Source organism: Lipotes vexillifer, unplaced genomic scaffold (genome assembly GCF_000442215.2).
Source record: "Lipotes vexillifer unplaced genomic scaffold, Lipotes_vexillifer_v1.1 scaffold1176, whole genome shotgun sequence".
NCBI classification, from domain to species: Eukaryota; Metazoa; Chordata; class Mammalia; order Artiodactyla; family Lipotidae; genus Lipotes; species Lipotes vexillifer.
Window position 1 is genome coordinate 511696 of NW_006795223.1, and position 20703 is coordinate 532398.

At 33.1% G+C, this 20703-nt stretch overlaps 1 protein-coding gene across 3 annotated transcripts in view; it reads left to right on the forward strand.

Annotated features, from left to right (window-relative positions):
- ANKRD17 (ankyrin repeat domain 17) overlaps positions 1-20703 on the forward strand; it is a 157254-nt gene that overhangs the window by 57544 nt on the left and 79007 nt on the right. For all 3 annotated transcript variants that reach the window (XM_007467569.1, XM_007467571.1, XM_007467570.1), the window contains exons 2-3: positions 13445-13598; positions 18980-19136. In XM_007467569.1, the coding sequence (XP_007467631.1) occupies positions 13445-13598; positions 18980-19136 (311 nt within the window). The remainder of the gene's footprint in view (positions 1-13444; positions 13599-18979; positions 19137-20703) is intronic.

Here is a 20703-nt window from a genome sequence, read left to right on the forward strand (position 1 = left end):
CTCAACATAGTGCTAGAGATCCTAGTCAGGTAAGTTTAAAAAAACTTTTATTCAGCAATAAAAGGAATGAACTGCTAATGCATGCTGTAGGGTCGATGAATCTTAAAGGCATTGTGCATTTGTGAAAGAAGCTGCACTCAAAACTCTGGATGATTCCATTTCATTCTGTAAAAGAGAAAATGAAAGTAACAGAAAACATGATCGCTAGGGGCAGAGGGTAATGGTAAGAGATTGCCTATAAAGGAACAAGAGAAATTTTTGAATATAAGAAATATTGTCTATCTTGTTTATGGTGGCAATTACATAACTAGTTGTCAAAATTCACAGATTTATACAACTAAAAATGGGTGAATATATTCGAAATTATACTTCAATAAACCTGACTTTCAAAAAAATTTAATTGGGTACAGAAGGAAAAAGAATGAAGGGAAAGAATATAATATTCTCCTGATTTTTCTTCTCTTGGGATACCAAGCAGTTGCTTTAACTGAATCTTACAATGACTGACTTTGATGCCAAGACTTTTTTCATTCATTTAAAAATAATTGGGTTGCATGTGCATTTCAGACTGAATTACATATACCAGCAAGTTACTCCTATATACCTCAAAATAATACAAATTATTATGGTAGTTCTTTTGGAATTTTTGTTAGAAATATGGAAATAAGTTATTCTTGATATTTTTCTTTGAAGATCTAAAGGTTGTTTTTAAATTATTTGAGAAGATTATATAATAGGAAACTACGTGGTCTTTTTTATTGTTGTTTTTAAAGGTAAGCAATATAGAAGGGTACAGTCAAGTAAAAATGTAAAATTCTCTCATTGATTTCACTCTTTGATTGCACTGTTAATTGCTTGGGTTTATATATCTTGAAATGTTTTGTTTGTGTTCTTGTACACATACATTTTGTTTTTAAAATCAACTTAAGCAGACGCATACCACGCCTGCTTTACTGAGGCATTTTTCACCTGATGTAATGTTGATATCTTTCTACATCAGTATTCATGTATTTATTCAGGAAATATTTTTATGTTTACGACTCTGTTCTAGTTGCAAAGGACAGAGCAAGGAACAAAATATGGTCCTTGCCTAAGTGAATTTATATTCAAGTAAGAAGAAGATAATAAACAAGTTGGGGGGAAAATGTCACTATATTGTTAAGTTTCATAAGGATAAATAATGAAGTGTAAAGAGATGAAAAGTGAAGGGACAGAATGAGCAGGATACGTACCTTAGATAGTCGTGGTGTAGGCTTTTATATGTAGACCTACTTTATCCTTTAGATGGTTATTTATTATTTCATAGTATAATTTATTTAACTTATTCTGTTGATGGGCATATGGATTACTTAGATTTTTTTCTGTTATAATCAATACTTTAATGAACATCCCTGTACATATTTTTTTGCTTACATGTGCAAGTATTTCTGTACACTAAATTCTTAGAAGGAAAACTGCATTTTAAAATGTCTGTTATAGATTCTGCCAAATTATTCTCCAAAATAGACATTATCTGTCAATGGATAAAGAATAATACCACATTTTAATTTGTATTTACCTGATTCCCAGTGGAGTTGAGCATATTTATTGGTCATTTGTTATGTTTTGTGTAAATTGCCTACTCATATCATTTTGCCCATTGCGGGATTTGCCTTTTTCTTACTGAAATTTTAGGATTTCTTTATAATTCTGTTTATAATATACTCATCATATTTTATAACATTTTCTCCTAACCTGTCAAGTGTCTTTATGGAATCTTTGGATTTTTCATTTTTATACTGTCAAAGTCTATCAGTCTTTTCCTTCCTAGCTTCTAGGTTTTGTGTCTTTCCAGAAAAGCCTTCTTATAGTAATTTAGTCTCTTATATATTCTTCCACTACTTCTTTAGTTTTATTTATGTTTCTAGTAGATTTTAATTCATCTGGAATTTTTAGAATATATATTCTGTGGTTGGGACCTAACTAATTTTTTCAGTTTTGTAACCATTCTCCCAAAATAATTTATTGAACTATATGTCTTTTTTTCCACTGACTTGATATACAATCTCTATCATATTTTAAAAGTCCAAAATATATTTGTTCTGGATTTAATACTCCATTGTTTTGATGATTGTCATTTTATATTTGACATCTGGTAGGGCACCCCTCCCCATTGTCTTTTTCAAAAAAATTTTGGCAATTTCTGTGTATTTTCTCTTCCAGATGAACTTTAGAATCAACATGTCAAGTTCCATTAAAAATCCCTTTGGGATTTTGATTGGAAGTGCATTGAATTTACAGATTAATTTGGGGAGAATTGACATCTTTACACTATTGAATCTTCCCATCCAGGAACATGGTATGCCTCTCCATTTCTTCAGGTGTTCTTTTATGTCCTTTAGTAAAGTTTTATCGTTTTTTTTCATGTAGGTCTTACATTTTTCTTGTTAGGTTTACTCCTGGGTATTTTGTAGTTTTTGTTGTTATTGTGAATTACATCTTTTCTTCCATTTTGCACTTTATTTTTCAATTGGTTATTGCTACTATATAGGAAATCTATTGATTTTTGTACGTTGATCTTACCATTTACTTAATTTTCAATTGATTCTCTTGAAATTTCTAGAAGGATTATTATGTTTTCTGCAAATGATGGCATTTTGTTGTTTCCTTTTTTCAGTATTTACTTCACTATTTTGTTTTTTTGTTCGTTTTGTTTTGTTTTCTGGTCTTATTGCATTGGTTAGGTTTCCAGATCTTTTCCCTACTAGTTCTGATTTGGGCATCTTTTCTGATTTAAATGGAATGCTTCTAATTTTTAAACTTCTACATTTATATATGCCTTAGATTTCTGGTAGAATACATTGTCAAGAACAAAAGTGTCCTTCTTGGCTTACCAGGTATTTCCATGGTAATAGATATTGTGTTTTATCATGTGTTTTTGTTGAGATGATACATTATTTTTTTCACCTCTAACATTTTAATGTAGTGAATTACATTAATACATTGACCTAATATTGGTAATGGTGTTTCTCATTTTTAGTATTTATTCAGCAAGTATTTGGATACTTGCAATATCGGATATTGCATTGTGCCAGGAACTTTGCCACAAACTTGGTGATAGCGCTAAGTCTGAATGGTTCCTCTCTTTTTTATATGGAGAAGAGAGATAATAAGCAAGTACCCAAGGACAAGATAATTTTAGACTGTGGTAGTACTGTGGAGGAAATAAAGAGAATGGTATGGTAGAGAGATGAGGAGAGTACCTCCTTTGATATTATCATCTGAGAAGGTAAAATATAAACTAAGACCTGAAGAATGATGAAAGCATTGGGAAAAGCATTCCAGGTAGGGGAAGATCACACATTAATTGTATTTCTTAATGTCTTCTTGATCCCCTTTCATATATGTGTGTGCTATACTTTTTACACAACTGCTGAATTTTCTAATGGTGTTTTATTTAAGTTTTTGTTTTGTTTAGTTTTTTTTTTCTGTTTAGGTTTGCTAATAGGGTTATTTATGCTTATGAGCTAGGGAGTTTCACCATCTGATTTCTGGACTTTGTAAATAAGATAATAATGTTCTGTTCCTTCTGAAAGGACTACCCTTAAGATTTCTTCTGTGGATATATTCTATTACATTTCTACCTTTCTTTGAGGTAATTTTGATGATTTATTTTCTTAGAAAACCATCCATTTTGTTTAGACTTTCACATTTATTGATATATAGTTGTGCTCAGTTTTCTCCTTATATTTTTTTCTTTCTCTGATTTTCTGTAATCAGACTTGTCAAAGGCTTGTTTCTTTCTTGTTAGACTTACCCAAGAAGCAATTTTTGGGTTTATTAATTACTTTTGTATCTCTCTGAATTTCTTCATTTCTATATTTATCACTATAAATTATATTGATATATTTTGATTTGTATTTTATTTTTGAAGCTTTTTATGTATTTTAAACCTTTCTTGTGCTCTTCTGAATACATTTATGCTCTAAATTTTTCTTTAAGGATTGCTATGACCAAATTCCATTGGAAATAATATGCTCACAATTTTAATTTCCTTTTCCTCCGTATTCTGAGAGTTCATGAGTAGGCTTTTTTTCTTTTCTTTTTAAATTTTCAAGTACAGTGTTATTCTTTTATTGATAATATTTAGTTTCTTTTAGCTTAATGGACCAAGAATGTAATTAATTTAAAAAATGTATTAAAAAAATCTGTTGAGATTTTCCTTTGCTTAAGATATGATCAGGTCTATTTTACTATGAAATATAAGTGTAGTTCATTAATTCTATTTCTGAATTGTCCATATCTTTGCATAATCTACTTGATTTCCTCATTTTCTGAGAAAGATGTGTGGAAAGTTTCCCACTAAGTTGTGTGAATTTTCAAGTTGCTTACATTTCCAGTATTTTTACTTTATATGTTTCTGTTATATTGTTAGGGTACATAGAAGTTGAGCTATCACACACTCCTGGTATATTGTATCTATTATCATTATGAAATGTTTTTTTCTATATAATGCTTTTTGCCTTAAATTCTTCTTTGACTGATATTAATAATGGCACCTTTGACTGGGATTGCTTTTTCACACCTCTGTTTTCAACTTTTATGACAAAAAAATTTAGATCTCTCTCGTAATAGCATATAGTTGAGTTTTTTCCTTTTTTTTTTTTAAATCCTAATCTACGTGTCAGTTTTAAAATAAGAGGAATTTTCCCATTCACTTTTTATATTAACTTGGTCTTTTGACTACCTGAAATGTTAATGAAAGATTATATTCTACTAATTTCTTTTCTAACTCCTTAGTCTTATGATTCCAAGGCTGTCCTTTTCTTGGATTCATTTTTGTTGTTAAGGCATACATTCTCTAAATTCAGAAATGTTTGTGGTTTTTAAATTTTCAGAGTGCTTACATCTCTAAAAAATTACCTTGTTCTACAGTTTAGACTTTTTAGAAATAATTGTGCTTCATTTCTTTTCGTTGCAAATTGTCTTCTAGCATCTAGTTTCGTATTTGGAAAGTCTAATATCAATCTGAGTTTTAATTCTCTTATTAACAACACCCCCCTGGAATCTTTCTAGACTTTATATCCTTGGAATTCTCAAATTTTACCAGGTCATGACTCTGTGTGTAGGTGTGTAATCTGTATGTGTGTGTATATCTGCATGTGCATTTTAATGCCATCCTACAGGAAATTGTTTTATTTTGAGGCTCTTTTTATGATAACTGATGAATAATGATAAATAGCAGAAGTAGGCTAAATTTATAATTAAATTACATTGTATTATTGATATCGAACTTAAGGAAACCCTTGAAATAATCTATAACTAATTCTGTTAGCAAAAAATCTACTTAAAAGCTCTAGATTTGAGAATTCCATACAATTTTTACTTATTTTAAACAATAATTTGTTCACTTTATAATTAATGTCAAAAATTTCGTATTGAAAAAAAAATTTCGTATTGTACTGATGATTTAATACTGAGTTGTTGCAGGCAGGTAAGTACTTTGAAGCGTAAGAAAAGACGTCATGTCTTGTATTAGCTCTGTGAGAACACTGCTGTGTTTTGCAGTATATCACTGATGCTTAGCACATTCCTAGATCTTAACTAAAATTTATTAGATGGATAGATGAGTGTGAATGAATGAATATAGGTATAAATCAGTGTTTTCTTAATGAATAGACTTCTGAAAGCTAAATTTATTTTAGTCAGGTTCACTTTAGTTTTATTTGCTTTAATCTCAGGATACCAATACCATAATGTCAGACTATTAGTTGATACTCTTTTTACAAGGACTTTAAGTGGGCTTTTATTTTATTTTCTTATTTTATTTTAATGTATACATAAATCAGTGTTCAGGGACTCCACTACAGAAAAATTTACCCCAAATGTATTAATTTTGGAATAATTTACTCTTTATTAAGAGTTGCAGTATTTTAGCTGAATTTTACCCTATTTAAGACTATAGAGTGGGGTGAATTGGGAGACTGGGATTCACATATATACACTAATATGTATAAAATAGATAACTAATGAGAACCTGCTGTATAACACAGGGAACTCTACTTCACTTTGCTGTGCAGTAGAAACTAATACAACATTGTAAAACAACTATACCCACCCCCCAAAAACAAGACTATAAAAAGTACAGAGCAAAGAAATTTTTATTAGATTTTAGGACCATGTACAGAAGAAAATAATTATGATGTACAGAAGAAAATAATTATGATGACTATGATGATGAGTATTTCTTATAATAAATATGTGTTTGTATTCAAAGAACTTGGAAGAACACATACCATATTTTTCTGGGCTTGTTTGAGAGACATAGTGGAAACTATTAAGAATTTATTCAGTCAGTGTTATAAAATTATCATAGATTCAAATTAATCTCTTTTTTAATATTTACCTTTCTATATACAGCCTTTTAATATTATTATCATCTTGAAGTTCAGATTACCAGCTTGACATTCAGTGATAAGTGGAGGGTGGTTTCCAGAACAACAAAAGCAGTAATAAATTGGTGGATAGTGATGAGATGGGAGGATGGGGAGTGTTAAAGGTCAAGAAATCCAAATTCTGTAGTTGCTAGCATTCTCATTTTTTAAAGTGTGTTTACTCTGGAAGACTGACCCTTTTTCCTATCCCCACCTTGCATAATCTTTCATTTGATATATTGATCAAATGATGGATAATTCCTAATTGGTTTCTTTGTCTCTGTTGTCCTGTCTATCCAAAACCATCTTTCACGTGGCCTCTCTCTTTCTAGACGCTGACTATTTATTTTAATGCTTAAACCCTTCAGTAAGCTGCCAGATAAATTCTGAACTTCTCAGCGTGATACTGAAAGACCCCATCTTACTCAGGCATTATTCTTTTTACTATTTTCATTCAGAATTGTCTTTTCCTTCCTCTGTCTTTTCCTTCCTCTAATCACTGTATTAGTATCTATTTTGTACTGTTTTCCAATCTTGTTTGATATAGTTAGCTATTTGTACATAGAGTTGCCTTTCTATATTTATATTTGTGGAAGGCATTGATTATTAAAAAAAATCATTTTGGATTACCATTCTCCTGTGGCTGTCCTACTGCTTTGCACATAGTATGTAATTGACAGTGAACATCTGTTAAATTGAATAGAGTTTGTATATATGATGTCTAGTTAATCAGAATGTACTGTATCCTTATTCTTTGGAGTGAATACCAGTTTATTATACTACCAAATGGACTGCTCTTCTCTTATATAGCAGTGATAATACATTTGTTCTGAAGAGGAGTTAATTTGAAATGTTATGCTAATTTTCACAGTTGGTCCAAATGACGCTACATTTCCACATTTTCATGTGACTTTGTGTTTTGAGTATACAAGGATTGGGAATGCCATTAAAAGCATAAACAAATTCATTCAGCTCTGACCATTGATAAAAGACCTTGCTTTTTATTGTTAAGCATTTGTGTTAAGTTTATTTTGGGGAGAAAGTAAAAAATACTTTTTTGCGGGGGCTTCCCTGGTGGCTCAGTTGTTGAGAGTCCGCCTGCCGATGCAGGGGACACGGGTTCGTGCCCCGGTCCGGGAAGATCCCACATGCCGCGGAGCGGCTAGGCTCCTGAGCCATGGCCGCTGAGCCTGCGCGTCCGGAGCCTGTGCTCCGCAAAATAAATTAATTAAAAATAAATAAAAAAAAAAAAAAAAAAAAAAAAATACTATTTTTGAATTTTATTTTTTTTATATACAGCAGGTTCTTGTTAGTTATCTGTCTTATACATATTAGTGTATACATGTCAATCCCAATCTCCCAATTCATCCCACCACCACCCCATCCCTACTTTCCCCCCTTGGTGTCCATATGTTTGTTCTCTACATCTGTGTCTCTATTTCTGCCCTGCAAACTGGTTAAAAAATACTTTGTTAATTGAATAGTATTACCATTAAATAATTTTTTTAAACAAAAGCAACCTCTGCAGTAAAACATCACCTTTAATCTTTAAAAACTACAAGGATTTAATGTGCACAAAAGTATAGAGACTAGTAAAATGAAGCCTCTATAAATCTCTTTTTCAGATCACCATTATCAAGAATTCGCCACACCACTTTGTTTTAAATTCCTGACAATATTTCTGTGTACTACAATATGCATCTCTAAAAGATAAGGGCATTTTCTTACCTAACCAGAGTAATTCCTTTATACTATTTAATGCACAGTTCATATTCAGATTTCTTCATTTTTCTTGAAAATTTCAAATAAGGTCTATATTATTTTGATGGTTATGTCTCTGGAATTTCTTTAATTTAGAACAGTTCTTCCCTTTTACTGTCTCTCTCTCTCTCTTTTAAAACATGTTCTAGATTTTAGTTTAGTCTGTGTGCTTCTGTTTAACTCAGTGGTTCCCAGTTTCCCACCCCCAGGGTTTTTGTTTTTGTTTTTGTTTTTTTCCTCCAGGGGGACATTTGGCAGTGTCTGGAGATATTTTTAGTATCACAACCTGTGATAGGGTTGCTACTGGCATCTAGTGGGTAGAGGCCAGGGATGCTGCTGAACATCCTGAAGTGTATATATAGGACAGCTCCCGGCAACGAAGAATTATCTGGCTCAAAATGTCAATGGTGCTAAGATTGAGGAGCCCTGATTTAACTTTTTCCTGATATTTGCCTTAATAATTTTTATAAACTGGAAGTTATTTCAGGGAGGCAAGAGTACTTCATAGGAGGTACTGTGTATTTTATGTTGCATAAATCAGGGGCATATAATGTTTAGTTGTCTCACTTTTAGTAATTAAACATTGGGTTCAGGTATTAACAGCTTTATCCCTTAAATATAGAATTTAAAGTCAGCTTTTCTAGAGCAGAGTCAAACAACAGCCTCTTTTTCTGGTGGAAAGAATATTGAACTTGTTAATTGGATAACTGATCTCTTGGTGTTAGATATTTAGGAACTTGCTATTTATATAAGGATCCTGTGCTTCTTTTTTTTCATCTGTAGAAATGAGTTGAACGTGGTGATTTCTAAGACCCTTGCATTTTGATGGTTCTTTGTATTAAACCAGAATTTGATGCACAAACACCATTTCATAAAATATCCAGCTAGTCAAAACAGCACATCCAAAATAGTTTAGATATAACTTAAATTGTCATACTTTGAATATTGATAACTTTGACAGATTATTTCCCTTAAGGATGAATAAACTTAATAAGGACATCCCTTTCCTTCTGTCTCTCCCCTCTTCAGGAAAGTTATTTATACATTTCATTTAAGGAAAATGTTTCAGAATATTTATGTGAATTTCTTATTCAGACCATTTTTAATGTTCCAGAACGTGGCCATTATTCAAAATGAGTTTTTTTCTATAGAAATAATATGATAAAAATGAGTTAGGTTTCAATGGGAAAATGCATTTTAGTTTTCAATCTGAATTTCCTCAACTAAGGACATGTTAAAGAGGTATATGCCCATAACTTAGTTGACATTTGAATAAAGGATTACTTATTTTTGTATTTTTATAAGACTGCATCTCCTTATATCAGTCTCTCTACTTGTTCTGTAATGTAGCACAAGAACTTTTCCAGGTGGGAAAAGAGGAATTTATGTTAAAGGAGGAAGTCCTCTTCTGCTACCTCTTCAGAACTCCTATGACTCTTTTTTTTTTTCCTTTCTTCATCTTATGCACTTTCTATCTTGTATTATTGTTATTGTATAATTTTACTCTCACATTAAAGAAACAAACTCCTAGGTAGTAGGCTTAATTTTACACATCTCATAGTAGTAAACATCAGTATCTCTTGTACAAAGACTGTTTGTAATAAAAGTTTAATAAATCAATGAAGATAGCATTTTTCCCTACCTGCTATCTAATATTTGATTTTTCTATATCTAAAAAATATACCTTTAAATTTGTTTTTTGTAACTACCTCTCCCTTCTCCAAATACACTGCAACATTTTAGAATCTGAAAGGGAAGGGTCCTCAAATCATCTTTTATTTATTCAAGAGTTATTTGAGTCCTGACAATGTAATGAGCATAGTTCTAGTTGCTGTATATATATCAGTGCTCCAAACAAAGTGCCTATTTCCATGGAGTTTAGAAAGACAGTAAATATATATAATAAGTCATGTGAAAAATTCATGAAAAAATGACGCAGAATAAGCATCTAGAGATGGCTGAGAGACTTGCTTAGGTCTCACAGGTAGCAGATGAAGCAGAAATGGTACCTAGGTCTTTAGATCCTAACAGTATGCTTGAAATTAGTTTATTCTTCATTAATCTTAAACTGGGAGGGGGGGGAGTGGGAGAGAATATAATAGACATCCATTCCTATTCTTTTCTTTCATCCTAATGTCTTTTTAAAAATCTATATATAGTATTTCATAGTCACTTGAATCTACTGATTTTTAAGTTATCAAGTTTTTCACATATCAAGAATAGTGGGCTTTAAAAATCAATATGAAAACTTTTATGGATGGGAATTCCCTGGCGGTCCAGTGGTTAGGACTGAGGGCTTTCACTGCTGAGGGCACGGGTTGGATCTCTGATCAGGGATCTAAGATCCCACAAGTTGTGCTGCGCGGCCAAAAAAAAGAACTTTTATGGAGACGTTTTAAATCAATAAGAAAACATATTTCTTCTGCACTTAGTATCCCACATGAAAAGATTGAGATGCATTTTTCTTAGTAAATTTTCACCAAACTTAGTTAAGATACAATGTGGCATAAGGGGACCTTGTGTCATCAAATCACTTTTGATTGAAATTTAATACCTTCTGGGGCTTCCCTGGTGGCGCAGTGGTTGAGAGTCCGCCTGCCGATGCAGGGGACACGGGGTCGTGCCCCGGTCCGGGAAGATCCCACATGCCGCAGAGCGGCTGTGCCCGTGAGCCATGGCCGCTGAGCCTGCGCGTCCGGAGCCTGTTGCTCCGCAACAGGAGAGGCCACAACAGTGAGAGGCCCCCGTACTGCAAAAAAAAAAAAAACAAAAAAACAAAAAAAAGGAAATTTAATACCTTCTGTGATCTAACTTGTAGCTTTCTGACTTTTCCTATAGTAAACCCTATATTCTAGCATATAGAAATTTTATGCTTGTCTACCAGTGCTACATTCCTTCTTCTTTTTTCTTATACCAATTAGTTATTTTGGTCAAAATCCTTTCATATTCTTTCTGCATGCATTGTCTCCTTCAAACAATCTTAGTACCTTTGATCTGTACTTTTGCTTTGGCACTTTGCACTGCTCTTTGATATCTTTTGTTTTCTAAAACCTTAATCTGAAACATTATTTAATTTTTCACCTGTTCATTTTAACCTGTGTTCATTTTTTCATGATTATTTCCTCTCTTTTTTTTTTTTGTATTCTCCCATTGGATTGAAAAATTGTAGATATTTTAACAGAAAATTTCATTGGGATGCAACTTTTTCTCTACAAAGACTCATCGTCTGGACCATGGTTAAAGATAGGAGGACATAGTTTTTACCATGCTATAATATTGAATCACATGTGTCTATGACCAAACGATGCTGAAAAGTCCCCTTCCTAATGTATAACACTTAGGCTTTCACTACTGCCTTTAAAAATAAAGTTTAAAAAACATTATTGTTTTTTTCTTAACTCCCTCCTATCATATAGATTTTTAAGGTTAATATATAGCAAAATTCTTGAAAATTTTCACATATTTATGGAGATTATTTTCAGAGTATTTGGTGTCTCTTTATATTTGAAATATTAGAAGTCTGAAATGTTATTTCATATTAAACTGCATTAGCTTAATGGAAATTTAGAAAGAAACATATTATTTCCCCCTAAATTTAACATTCATTATTAAATATGTATTGATATAGGATTTATGCCTGGTTGCTAGACAGGTGACTTTTAAAGATGGAACAATAGAGTTCTGATGTTATGTTGGTTAAGAATTTATTTCTGAAGTTTTTAAATCTTATTTCTGACAGCTAGATACTAGGCATGAGGGTAATTGTATTCTAGGTTATTAATAACTTTTATATCTATTTTAGTTATTACAGTGTTAGAAGTACTTTAGACTTGTGAAATAAATTTCACCTGATCATGTTAGTGATATTTTATATAATAATTATCAACTTTTTATCAGCAGACTGTAAAGAATTATATCTTTATACCTATTTGTAAGTAGCACTATGACAAGGGATGTCAAAACAAAACTTTTCCCCATGTCTTAAGAGTTGCTATTTTCTAATTCTTTACATTTCTTTTAATTGAATCTGGTATATGTTACTGTATTAGTGGTTCTCAGTGTATGGTCTGCAGCCCTCTCAAGTTCCCAGAAATCATTTCAGGATGTTCAAGAGGTCAAAAATGTTTTCATCACAATACTAATATGTTATTTGCCTTTTTACTGGGTTGATATTTGCACTGATGATACAAAAGCAATGGTAGGTAAAACTGCTGGCCTCTTAAGGCCATGGCACCAAATTGTGCTAGTATCATTGTAGTTATCACTGCCATATACTCACAGTTAAAAAAATAAAATAAAAAGTCAGTTTCACCTGAAGAATAATCTTGATAGAGCAATAAATATTAATTTTTTGAAATTTCCACTTTTGAATACATGTCCTTTTAATGTTATTGTGTGACAAAATGGGAAGAACACATAAAGCACTTATGCATATGAAAGTACGGTGGTGTTTGAGGGAAAAGCACTTGGGCTTTTTTGAGATGTGAGGTGAATAGTCCACTTTTTTTTTCATGAAATGTCTTTTTTTGCTGGAAAAATATAAAAGACACACTATGCCTATCAAACTTGGGCATTTGGCAAATGTTCTCAGAAATGATCAAAGTGAGCCTTTAAGGGAAACAATCAACAGTATTTGTCACCAATGATAAAATTAAGCTTTCAAGCACAAACTAGAATTTTGGAAATTTTATTTGCCTGGGCTTGACAGCGTTCCAGTACTTAAAAACTTTTGTAATGAAACCAGTAGTGATATTAATGTTTTGATTTTTTGATATTGTAGTTTGATTTCAAATACAGTAAATATTAATAAATATAACCCTTATATGAAGTCCTTGGGAGGAGCACAGTACTTTATAGGTGTATAAAGGTGTCCTGAGAACAAAAGATTTAAGAACAGCTAATTTAGGTCCTCTACCAAAGTCAAAGGTTTCATGTCTAAGTATTAACCTCATAACCTCTCCCATCTACCACCCTTCCCCCATGAAATTAGAATAGAAAAGAATACATACGATTTCAGTAAGAAAAGAAAATAGACTACATATGATATGAATAATATATTCTTAAATTATTCTACAAATGTAATTTTCTCCTTTAAACTGTGGGCTTATCTATCCCATTGAAATTATTCAGGATTGCATTGTATTTATCATTGATTTTGATGTTAAAATATTTTTCTCTTCTCTTCCTTTTTCTTCTGTTTATTTCTCTTCCCACTTTCCTTTTGTCCTTTCATTCCTCCCTTTCTTCTTTTTTTGGTATTTGTTTTCTAGGTGGAGTCTTTCATTTTGGATCAGGATGATTTGGAAAATCCAATGCTGGAAACGGCTTCCAAGTTACTCTTGTCAGGTACTGCTGATGGTGCAGACCTCAGGACAGTAGATCCAGAAACACAAGCTAGACTGGAAGCTTTACTAGAAGCTGCAGGTAAGTCTGCAAACTCTACATATATAATAACCCTAATTTTCCAAAGTTCTACATAACTCTTAAAAACTCCGGTTATTATAAATGTCTGATGTTGGATATTTAGTATAAGACTATTAATAAAGGTTAATGGATTACTTTCTAGAGCATAACATGCAACATTTCATACAAGCATAGTTTCATTACCAGAATAAAATTTACAGGTTGTTGTAAACCTTATAAACAGAGACTTCTTTTTTTATTGTATGTTTTTTGGCTTCATTGGGTCTTCGTTGCTGCGTGTGGGCTCTCTCTAGTTGCGACGAGCAGGGCTACTGTGTTGTGGTGTGTGGGCTTCTCATTGCGGTGGCTTCTCTTGTTGCGGAACGCGGGCTTCAGTAGTTGTGGCACATGGGCTCAGTAGTTGTGGCTGATGGACTCTAGAGCACAGGCTCAGTAGTTGTGGTGCACAGGCTTAGTTGCTCCGTGGCATGTGGGATCTTCCTGGACCAGGGCTCGAACCCGTGCAATGCAATGTCTGCATTGGCGGGCAGATTCTTAACCACTGCGCCACCAGGGAAGTCCAAACAGAGACTTCTTATACAGTTAGTTTTCATTAGTCCTGAATTCCATCTTTGAAAATTCACCTGCTTTATAAAATGTATTTATACCCCCAAATTATAGTGCTTTCTCAGTCTTTCATAGAAATGCACAGAACAGTGAAAATTTTGAGTTGTTCTGCGTGCATGTTTTCCGCTGAGGTGATGCTCTCTGCCTTCTTGTTTCAGCTCTCATACTGTAAACAAGTGTCCTTTCCATGGTCTACTTAGTGCCACATTTTCCACATTTTTGTGCCTTTTGTTGGTGATTTCAAATGGCCCCCAAGTATAATGCTTAAGTGCTATCTAGTGTTCCTAAATGTGAGAAGGCTGTGATGTGCCTTTTGTAGAATATACGTGTATTATTAGGTAAGCCTTTTCAGCATGAGTTATAGTGCTGTTGGCTGTGAGTTCAATGTTAATAAATCAAGTGTAATATATTAAATAAGATTGTATTTAAATAAAAACACACACAAAACAAGTTTATGTATTGCCTGGTTAATGCAAATGCTGTGGCCAGAGGCTTCAGGCACCTAGCCCTGTATTTCCCCTTGGAGCAGTGGTTCAGTATTCATTAGTTCAGTGTTCCCAGTGACTTTACAGAACATAACTACCATGAATAGTAAGAATTGACTGTGTATAATTCCCTGCACTTTTTTGTCACAGATTGTCTTTTAAAACCTTGTAAAGTGAATCATCATTATACTTTTGTAAAGTGGATCATCATTATATTGTCTTCATAGGAAGTGTTTTAATTAGAGTTTAATACATAACCAAGAGTAAGCATCATAATACGTAATATGCCTTAAATATAAGGGAATAGTAACTCTAAATCTCTATGATCATTTAAAATAACCATATTTTCTTAAATTTCCTAAAGTGGACATAAATATATGGTGAACATTAATTGTTCATGGCTTGAGCACCCTGAACCAATGCTAGATTTTGTACATTCAATGCATATAAACTGATATTTCATTATAGCATAAAACTGACCTATTGCTGTTTGATAATCCTTTCAATAAATATCTCATAACACAGCATCTAAATATTTGAAGGACTCATGGTTAAGTTTTGATTTCTATCCTGGGTAAAATTCTAGAATGGATTATTAAGGGAATCTTGACCAAATACAGATGAAAACATAGTAGGGGCACATGCAAGGTTCTTTCCTTGAGTATGGAAAACTGTACAGGGTAGCAGTGATATAATTTAGCATTTGCCTGAAATTTGATGTTGCTTTAGGAGTTTACCTGAGAGAAATGAGGATTGTGAAATTATTTGAAAACATGTCATAAGAGGAACAGGGAATGTTTCTCCTGAAGATGAGAAGACTCAAGTTGAATATAAGGGATATTTGTTTTCTGTGGTTCAAAGAGGCAGAACCAGGCTTAAAGATGCTACATGAAGGTAGATTTCAGCTGAAAGGAGCTACTTTTGGAGGTAGAGTTCCTTTTTATAGGATGCTAATAGTTGCTTCATTTTTCTCATTTCTGTGTTTATTCCCTTTTTTTTCCGTTTTCTTTATAATAGCTAACAATCAAGATGTCAGCTAAGCTGAGTTCTCATCTGTAGGCTGTAGAAGAAAATCCACTTCCAAGTTTATTATTGTTGGCAGCAGAACTTAATTCCTTGGAATTGTGGGACTGAGATCCTGATATTCATATAGACTGTCAGCTGAAACTGCTCTCACCTCTTTGAGGTCGCCCACATTCCCCCCATCTTCACATCAGCATGGCATGTGGAATCCTTGTGCTTTTAATCTCTGATTTCCTTTTCTCCAACCAGCCAAAGAAATCTCTTTGGTCTTCTTGGGGTCATGTGATAAGGTCAGGCCCACCCAGATAACCTTCTTATCTTCAGGTCAGCTATGCTATATAGCATAACCTAATCATGGGGATAAAATCTATCAAATTCACAGTCCCAAAGATTATATAGAGTGTGTACACCAGAGCTGGGTAATCTTGGGAACATTTTAGAATTCCTAGTATACCAGTGATTGGACAGAAGCCTCTCCATTTTTTTGAGAACCCCCAAATGTCAATATATTTAAGTCTTTTCTCTGTGGCTGTTTAATTTCTTGAGAGACACATCTGCCTGTTTCTGTCTAGTGAATTATAAATGCTGGCTGCCAGCATTTTGGGAGCTGAGAGTAGAAAAGGGGCTAAGGATCTCACTGTTTATCATGCATATGTTCACTTAATCCTCATTTTCAATTTAGTGTTATCTCTTCCTCATCTATACCGAATATCTTCTAGCCCAGGGTCTTTCTGGTTTAGTCTCTTTAGAGAATAATTATCTGGCTGTGCAGTTTGGGATGGAGTCTTAAATGTCTGACTGCTCCTCACAGGTGTTCAGCCAGTCTCTCTGTTTTCCAACCCAAACCTCACCCCTGAACTTGGAACCTATATATAACTCCTGAGTCCTATTGGGTTGATCAGTTTGTTTCTCACTGATTTCTATGTTTCTGCTTATTCTGTTCTGCTAAGTCAGTTAATCTCCTCTTTACTATGTCTTCATGAATATTAGCTTTGATTTACAAATTTCTTCTAGTTTTATCAAAGATGGAGTTCCTGTTGTATTTTAGTTCTCCTTTGAGTAAGTTCTGAGAAGAAAAAAGGGGGAAATAATTGTCTTAAAATCATCTTGAAATCAAAAATCTAGATAATCATTTAATACACCTTTTCTCTGAAATTATATGGTTCTGTTCAATTGATTAAATGTCGTAACTTAGAAAGAATAATTTGGTCGTCGTGTATCTTTTCTGTTATTTGATCTTCACTGATTAATATCTGATAATTGAATAAGACCAGTAAAAAAGATCACCATAATCCAGAGTAGCTAGATAAATTAATTTCCAATCACTGTTTATTTATTTGAAAGGTTACTATGTATTTCTTAGGTTACTTCCTAGTTATTTTTACTAAAATAGTTATCTTTACTTATGAAGATATGAGAAGTTCATAAAAAATTAATATGGAATATTTTCTTTTAAATGTTATTTTTTTAAAAAACAGAGATTACTTTCTTCTGATCTGGACATATCCTCTTGTTTAGTTCTTTTTTGTCACTGACAAATAGTTGTTACCTAGCCAATCTGAGTTGGCTAAAATATTGGAGCTAATTCTCTCATGTGAGAATGCATCTGTGATATTGGTCTCAATAATGTTAGGATACTTAACTAACCACAGATATCTTATTGAATAAATACTACTATAGCACGTTCAGACTACAGTTGGCTTTTAGTATTAGTGACACAAATTATGCAGTAGGTATCAGTCTTACCAGATTAAGACTGTTTTTATCCTTTGTATGTCTTGATTGTAGCAGACACTAAATTTGACTGCTCTGAACATTTGTTATATCTAAATATCTAAAATCAGAAATGCTTTTTGCCATATTTATTCCATAAGATGTAATATTTCATATCCTGGATTTGTCAGAAGGAAAAGCAAACGCGTATAAAGTTTTTTTAAAATAAACTTCAAACACAAACTTATATGATATTATTGAGTCCTTCCACTATTAAAAGAAATCTGTACAGATATGTTTATTATCATTTGGGAGATCTTTTTGGTCTTTGTCTTAGTTAAATAGTTTGTTTTAAAGCCTCTTTAAAATAGTGTTTCTTAAACCTTAATTGCATTTGAATCACTTGGGGATCTTTCTTTAAAATGCAGGTTATTGATCAGTAAATTTTAGGGTCTCAGATTCTGCATTCCTGACAAGCTCCCAAGTGAAGTAATGCTTCTATCAGTAGTTCATGAACCACATGTTGAGTAGTGGGATTCTGTAATATCCATTATAACATTAGTTGTTTTATCTTCAAGTTAGAGCAAAGGTTCTTAATCCTGGCTGTGCATCAGAATCTCCTTAGAGCCTTTAAAGTATGTAGATCCCTAGGCCTTCCTTTTACTTACTGAATTATATCTTTAGATATAGGAGAGTTCAGCATCTGTACTTTTGAAAGGCTCCACTGATGGGCATCCTGGATTAAGCAGCACTGAGTTTAGAATGTTAGAGATCAGCTTGCTTTATAGTGATATGTAGAGTAGCAACAAGTTGTGTTTCATGTACATGGTAACTAACCATTTCTGCTTTTGAAATTTAAAAAAAACTTGTCTATTCTGAATATTTTTTAGATATGGTGTTTTTAGACATGATTTTGGGTGTATGTAATAAATTGTAGTAATTTGAAGCAAATAGGTACTCATAGATAGGTTATCTTTTATATAGCCTATAATGTCTTATATGGCCATTATTTGGTCACAAGTGGTAGTAGCCCAACTAAACATTCTTAAATGAAAATGGGCATTTACCAAAGGTATAGGTATGGTGCTGGCTTCTGGCACTACTAGTGTCAATGAGTCAAATATAACTTTATCAGAACTGTCTCCTTCCTGTTTCTCTGCTCTCTATGTTGACTTACTTTGGGTAGTCTTTTTCTCTTTGTGGTGATAAAAGTGACCAAATAGCTCATGACTCACAATTTAGCAACCTTTGAGCATAGGTTCTTCTTGCAAACGTATGGCAGAAGTCTGAGTGAGGACACCCGATTGTCCCAGCGTAGACCAACGACCCATTTCTAGAACCAGAGAGTCACAGAGTTGAGCACTTATGGACCACATGGGAGGAATAAGACTAATAGAAAATTGGAGAACAGTGATTTCCCAGAAGATTCTGGCCAGGCAATATATATGTCCAGTGTATCGTTTGGAGTTTAACATAAATAGAGTTAAGTAACTTGAATTTTGCTTTGTTTCTCCTTTTGGGTATATCCGAATTGGTGTGAAAATAATATAATAGGAATAGGCAAATTATCTACGGCTGATGGTAAAGCCTTTGCAGATCCTGAAGTGCTTCGGAGGTTGACATCATCTGTTAGTTGTGCGTTGGATGAAGCTGCTGCTGCACTTACCCGTATGAGAGCTGAAAGCACAGCAAATGCAGGGCAGTCGGACAAGTAAGTGTATTTCCACTGCGATCAGTATAAAAACATTTTCTTAAAAATAATTAAAATAGCTAACATTTACTGAGCATGTATTTTGTGCCTGGCAGTATGCTAACCACTTTACCTGTGATATCTTATTTATACTCACAAAAAGCCTTAGGCATGGATTTTGTTTTTATTCCCGTTTTACTCATGAAAAGCTGAAAAGAAGTAACTTAAGATTGAATAGGTAACAAGTAGCAGAGGTAGGATGCCAGTGTCTGTCTGACTACAAGGCTGACTTCTTAGCCAATATGTTATAAAAGACCTTTTGCTTATTTAGATTTTGTTTTCTTTTAATGTTTTGGTGACAAAGAAGTAAATGATTTCTAATTAGTCATGCCATTTTCTATTTCATGTGCATAGTTCTGACCATTTTAAAGGGCAGGGTTTTTATTTGTTTATTTGTTTTAAGAATGTTCAAAAATGTCAGAGATCTAGTTTCCATAACTTGAATGTGAGTTCCAGGGATGTTATTTTTATTTGTCCTATAATTCCTTTTATATAACATTTCACGTTTAGTAAGAACTCAGTAAATATTTTCTGACTTGGCCTTTAAAGTTTTTCTGATGATGTTATGCAATATAAAACAATCACACCATCTTGTATATAAAACAGTTATGGGTAGTATAATGAAAAATACAATGCCAAGGAAGCAGCTGGAAAAGAACCATTAATACATGTTACTACTGTCTTCACCCTTCAGAGGCTTCTTTTTTTTCCTTTAACTGAAAAGAAGCCATTATGCCATTTTATTTACAGTTGACTCTTGAACAACACAGGTCTGAACTGCACAGGTCCACTTATACACAGGGTTTTTTTCTTTCTTTTCTTCTTTCTTTTTTTTCTTTTGGCCACGCCACATGGCTTGTGGATCTCAGTTTCCCGACCAGGGATTAAACCCAGGCCACAGCAGTGAAAGCTGAATCCTAACCACTAAACTACCAGGGAGCTCCCAGCACAGGTTTTTTTCAGTAGTGAATACTACATTGCTGCACAGTCTGTGGTTGGTTGAATTCATGCATGCAGAAACGTGGATATAGAGATTTGGAGGAACTGCATTTATGGAGGGCAGACTGATTAGTTATTTGCAGATTTTCAGCTGAGTGGAGAGTGGCTACCCCTAACCCCTGTGGTGCTCAAGGGTCAACTGTATTTTAGCAGTTACCTTTAAATAGTTGAAAAAAATGAGAATATTCTTTTATATATGAGTTTAGAGAATAAAAAATAGCATTCAAGAATTGTCTTATATAATAGTGTTTTTATGCAACATCTTTTAATATTAACAATAATGTGAATTTGCTGTTTCTCTTAACTCTGCGTTTGTCTTCATTCATCTAAGTTTTCTGTTTTTATTAATTTATTTTACCATCCTTCTCATAGATTGACTCTCCTTCTTTAGTTAACTTCCAGTTCTATTCCTTAGTTAACGTTCAGTTTTACTAGCCTATGATATTATTGATATTCTCCAGATATTTTTTAATGTGCCTTCTGGGACTGGCAAGACACCTTGAAGAGTATATTAAAGCTAGTTCAGCAG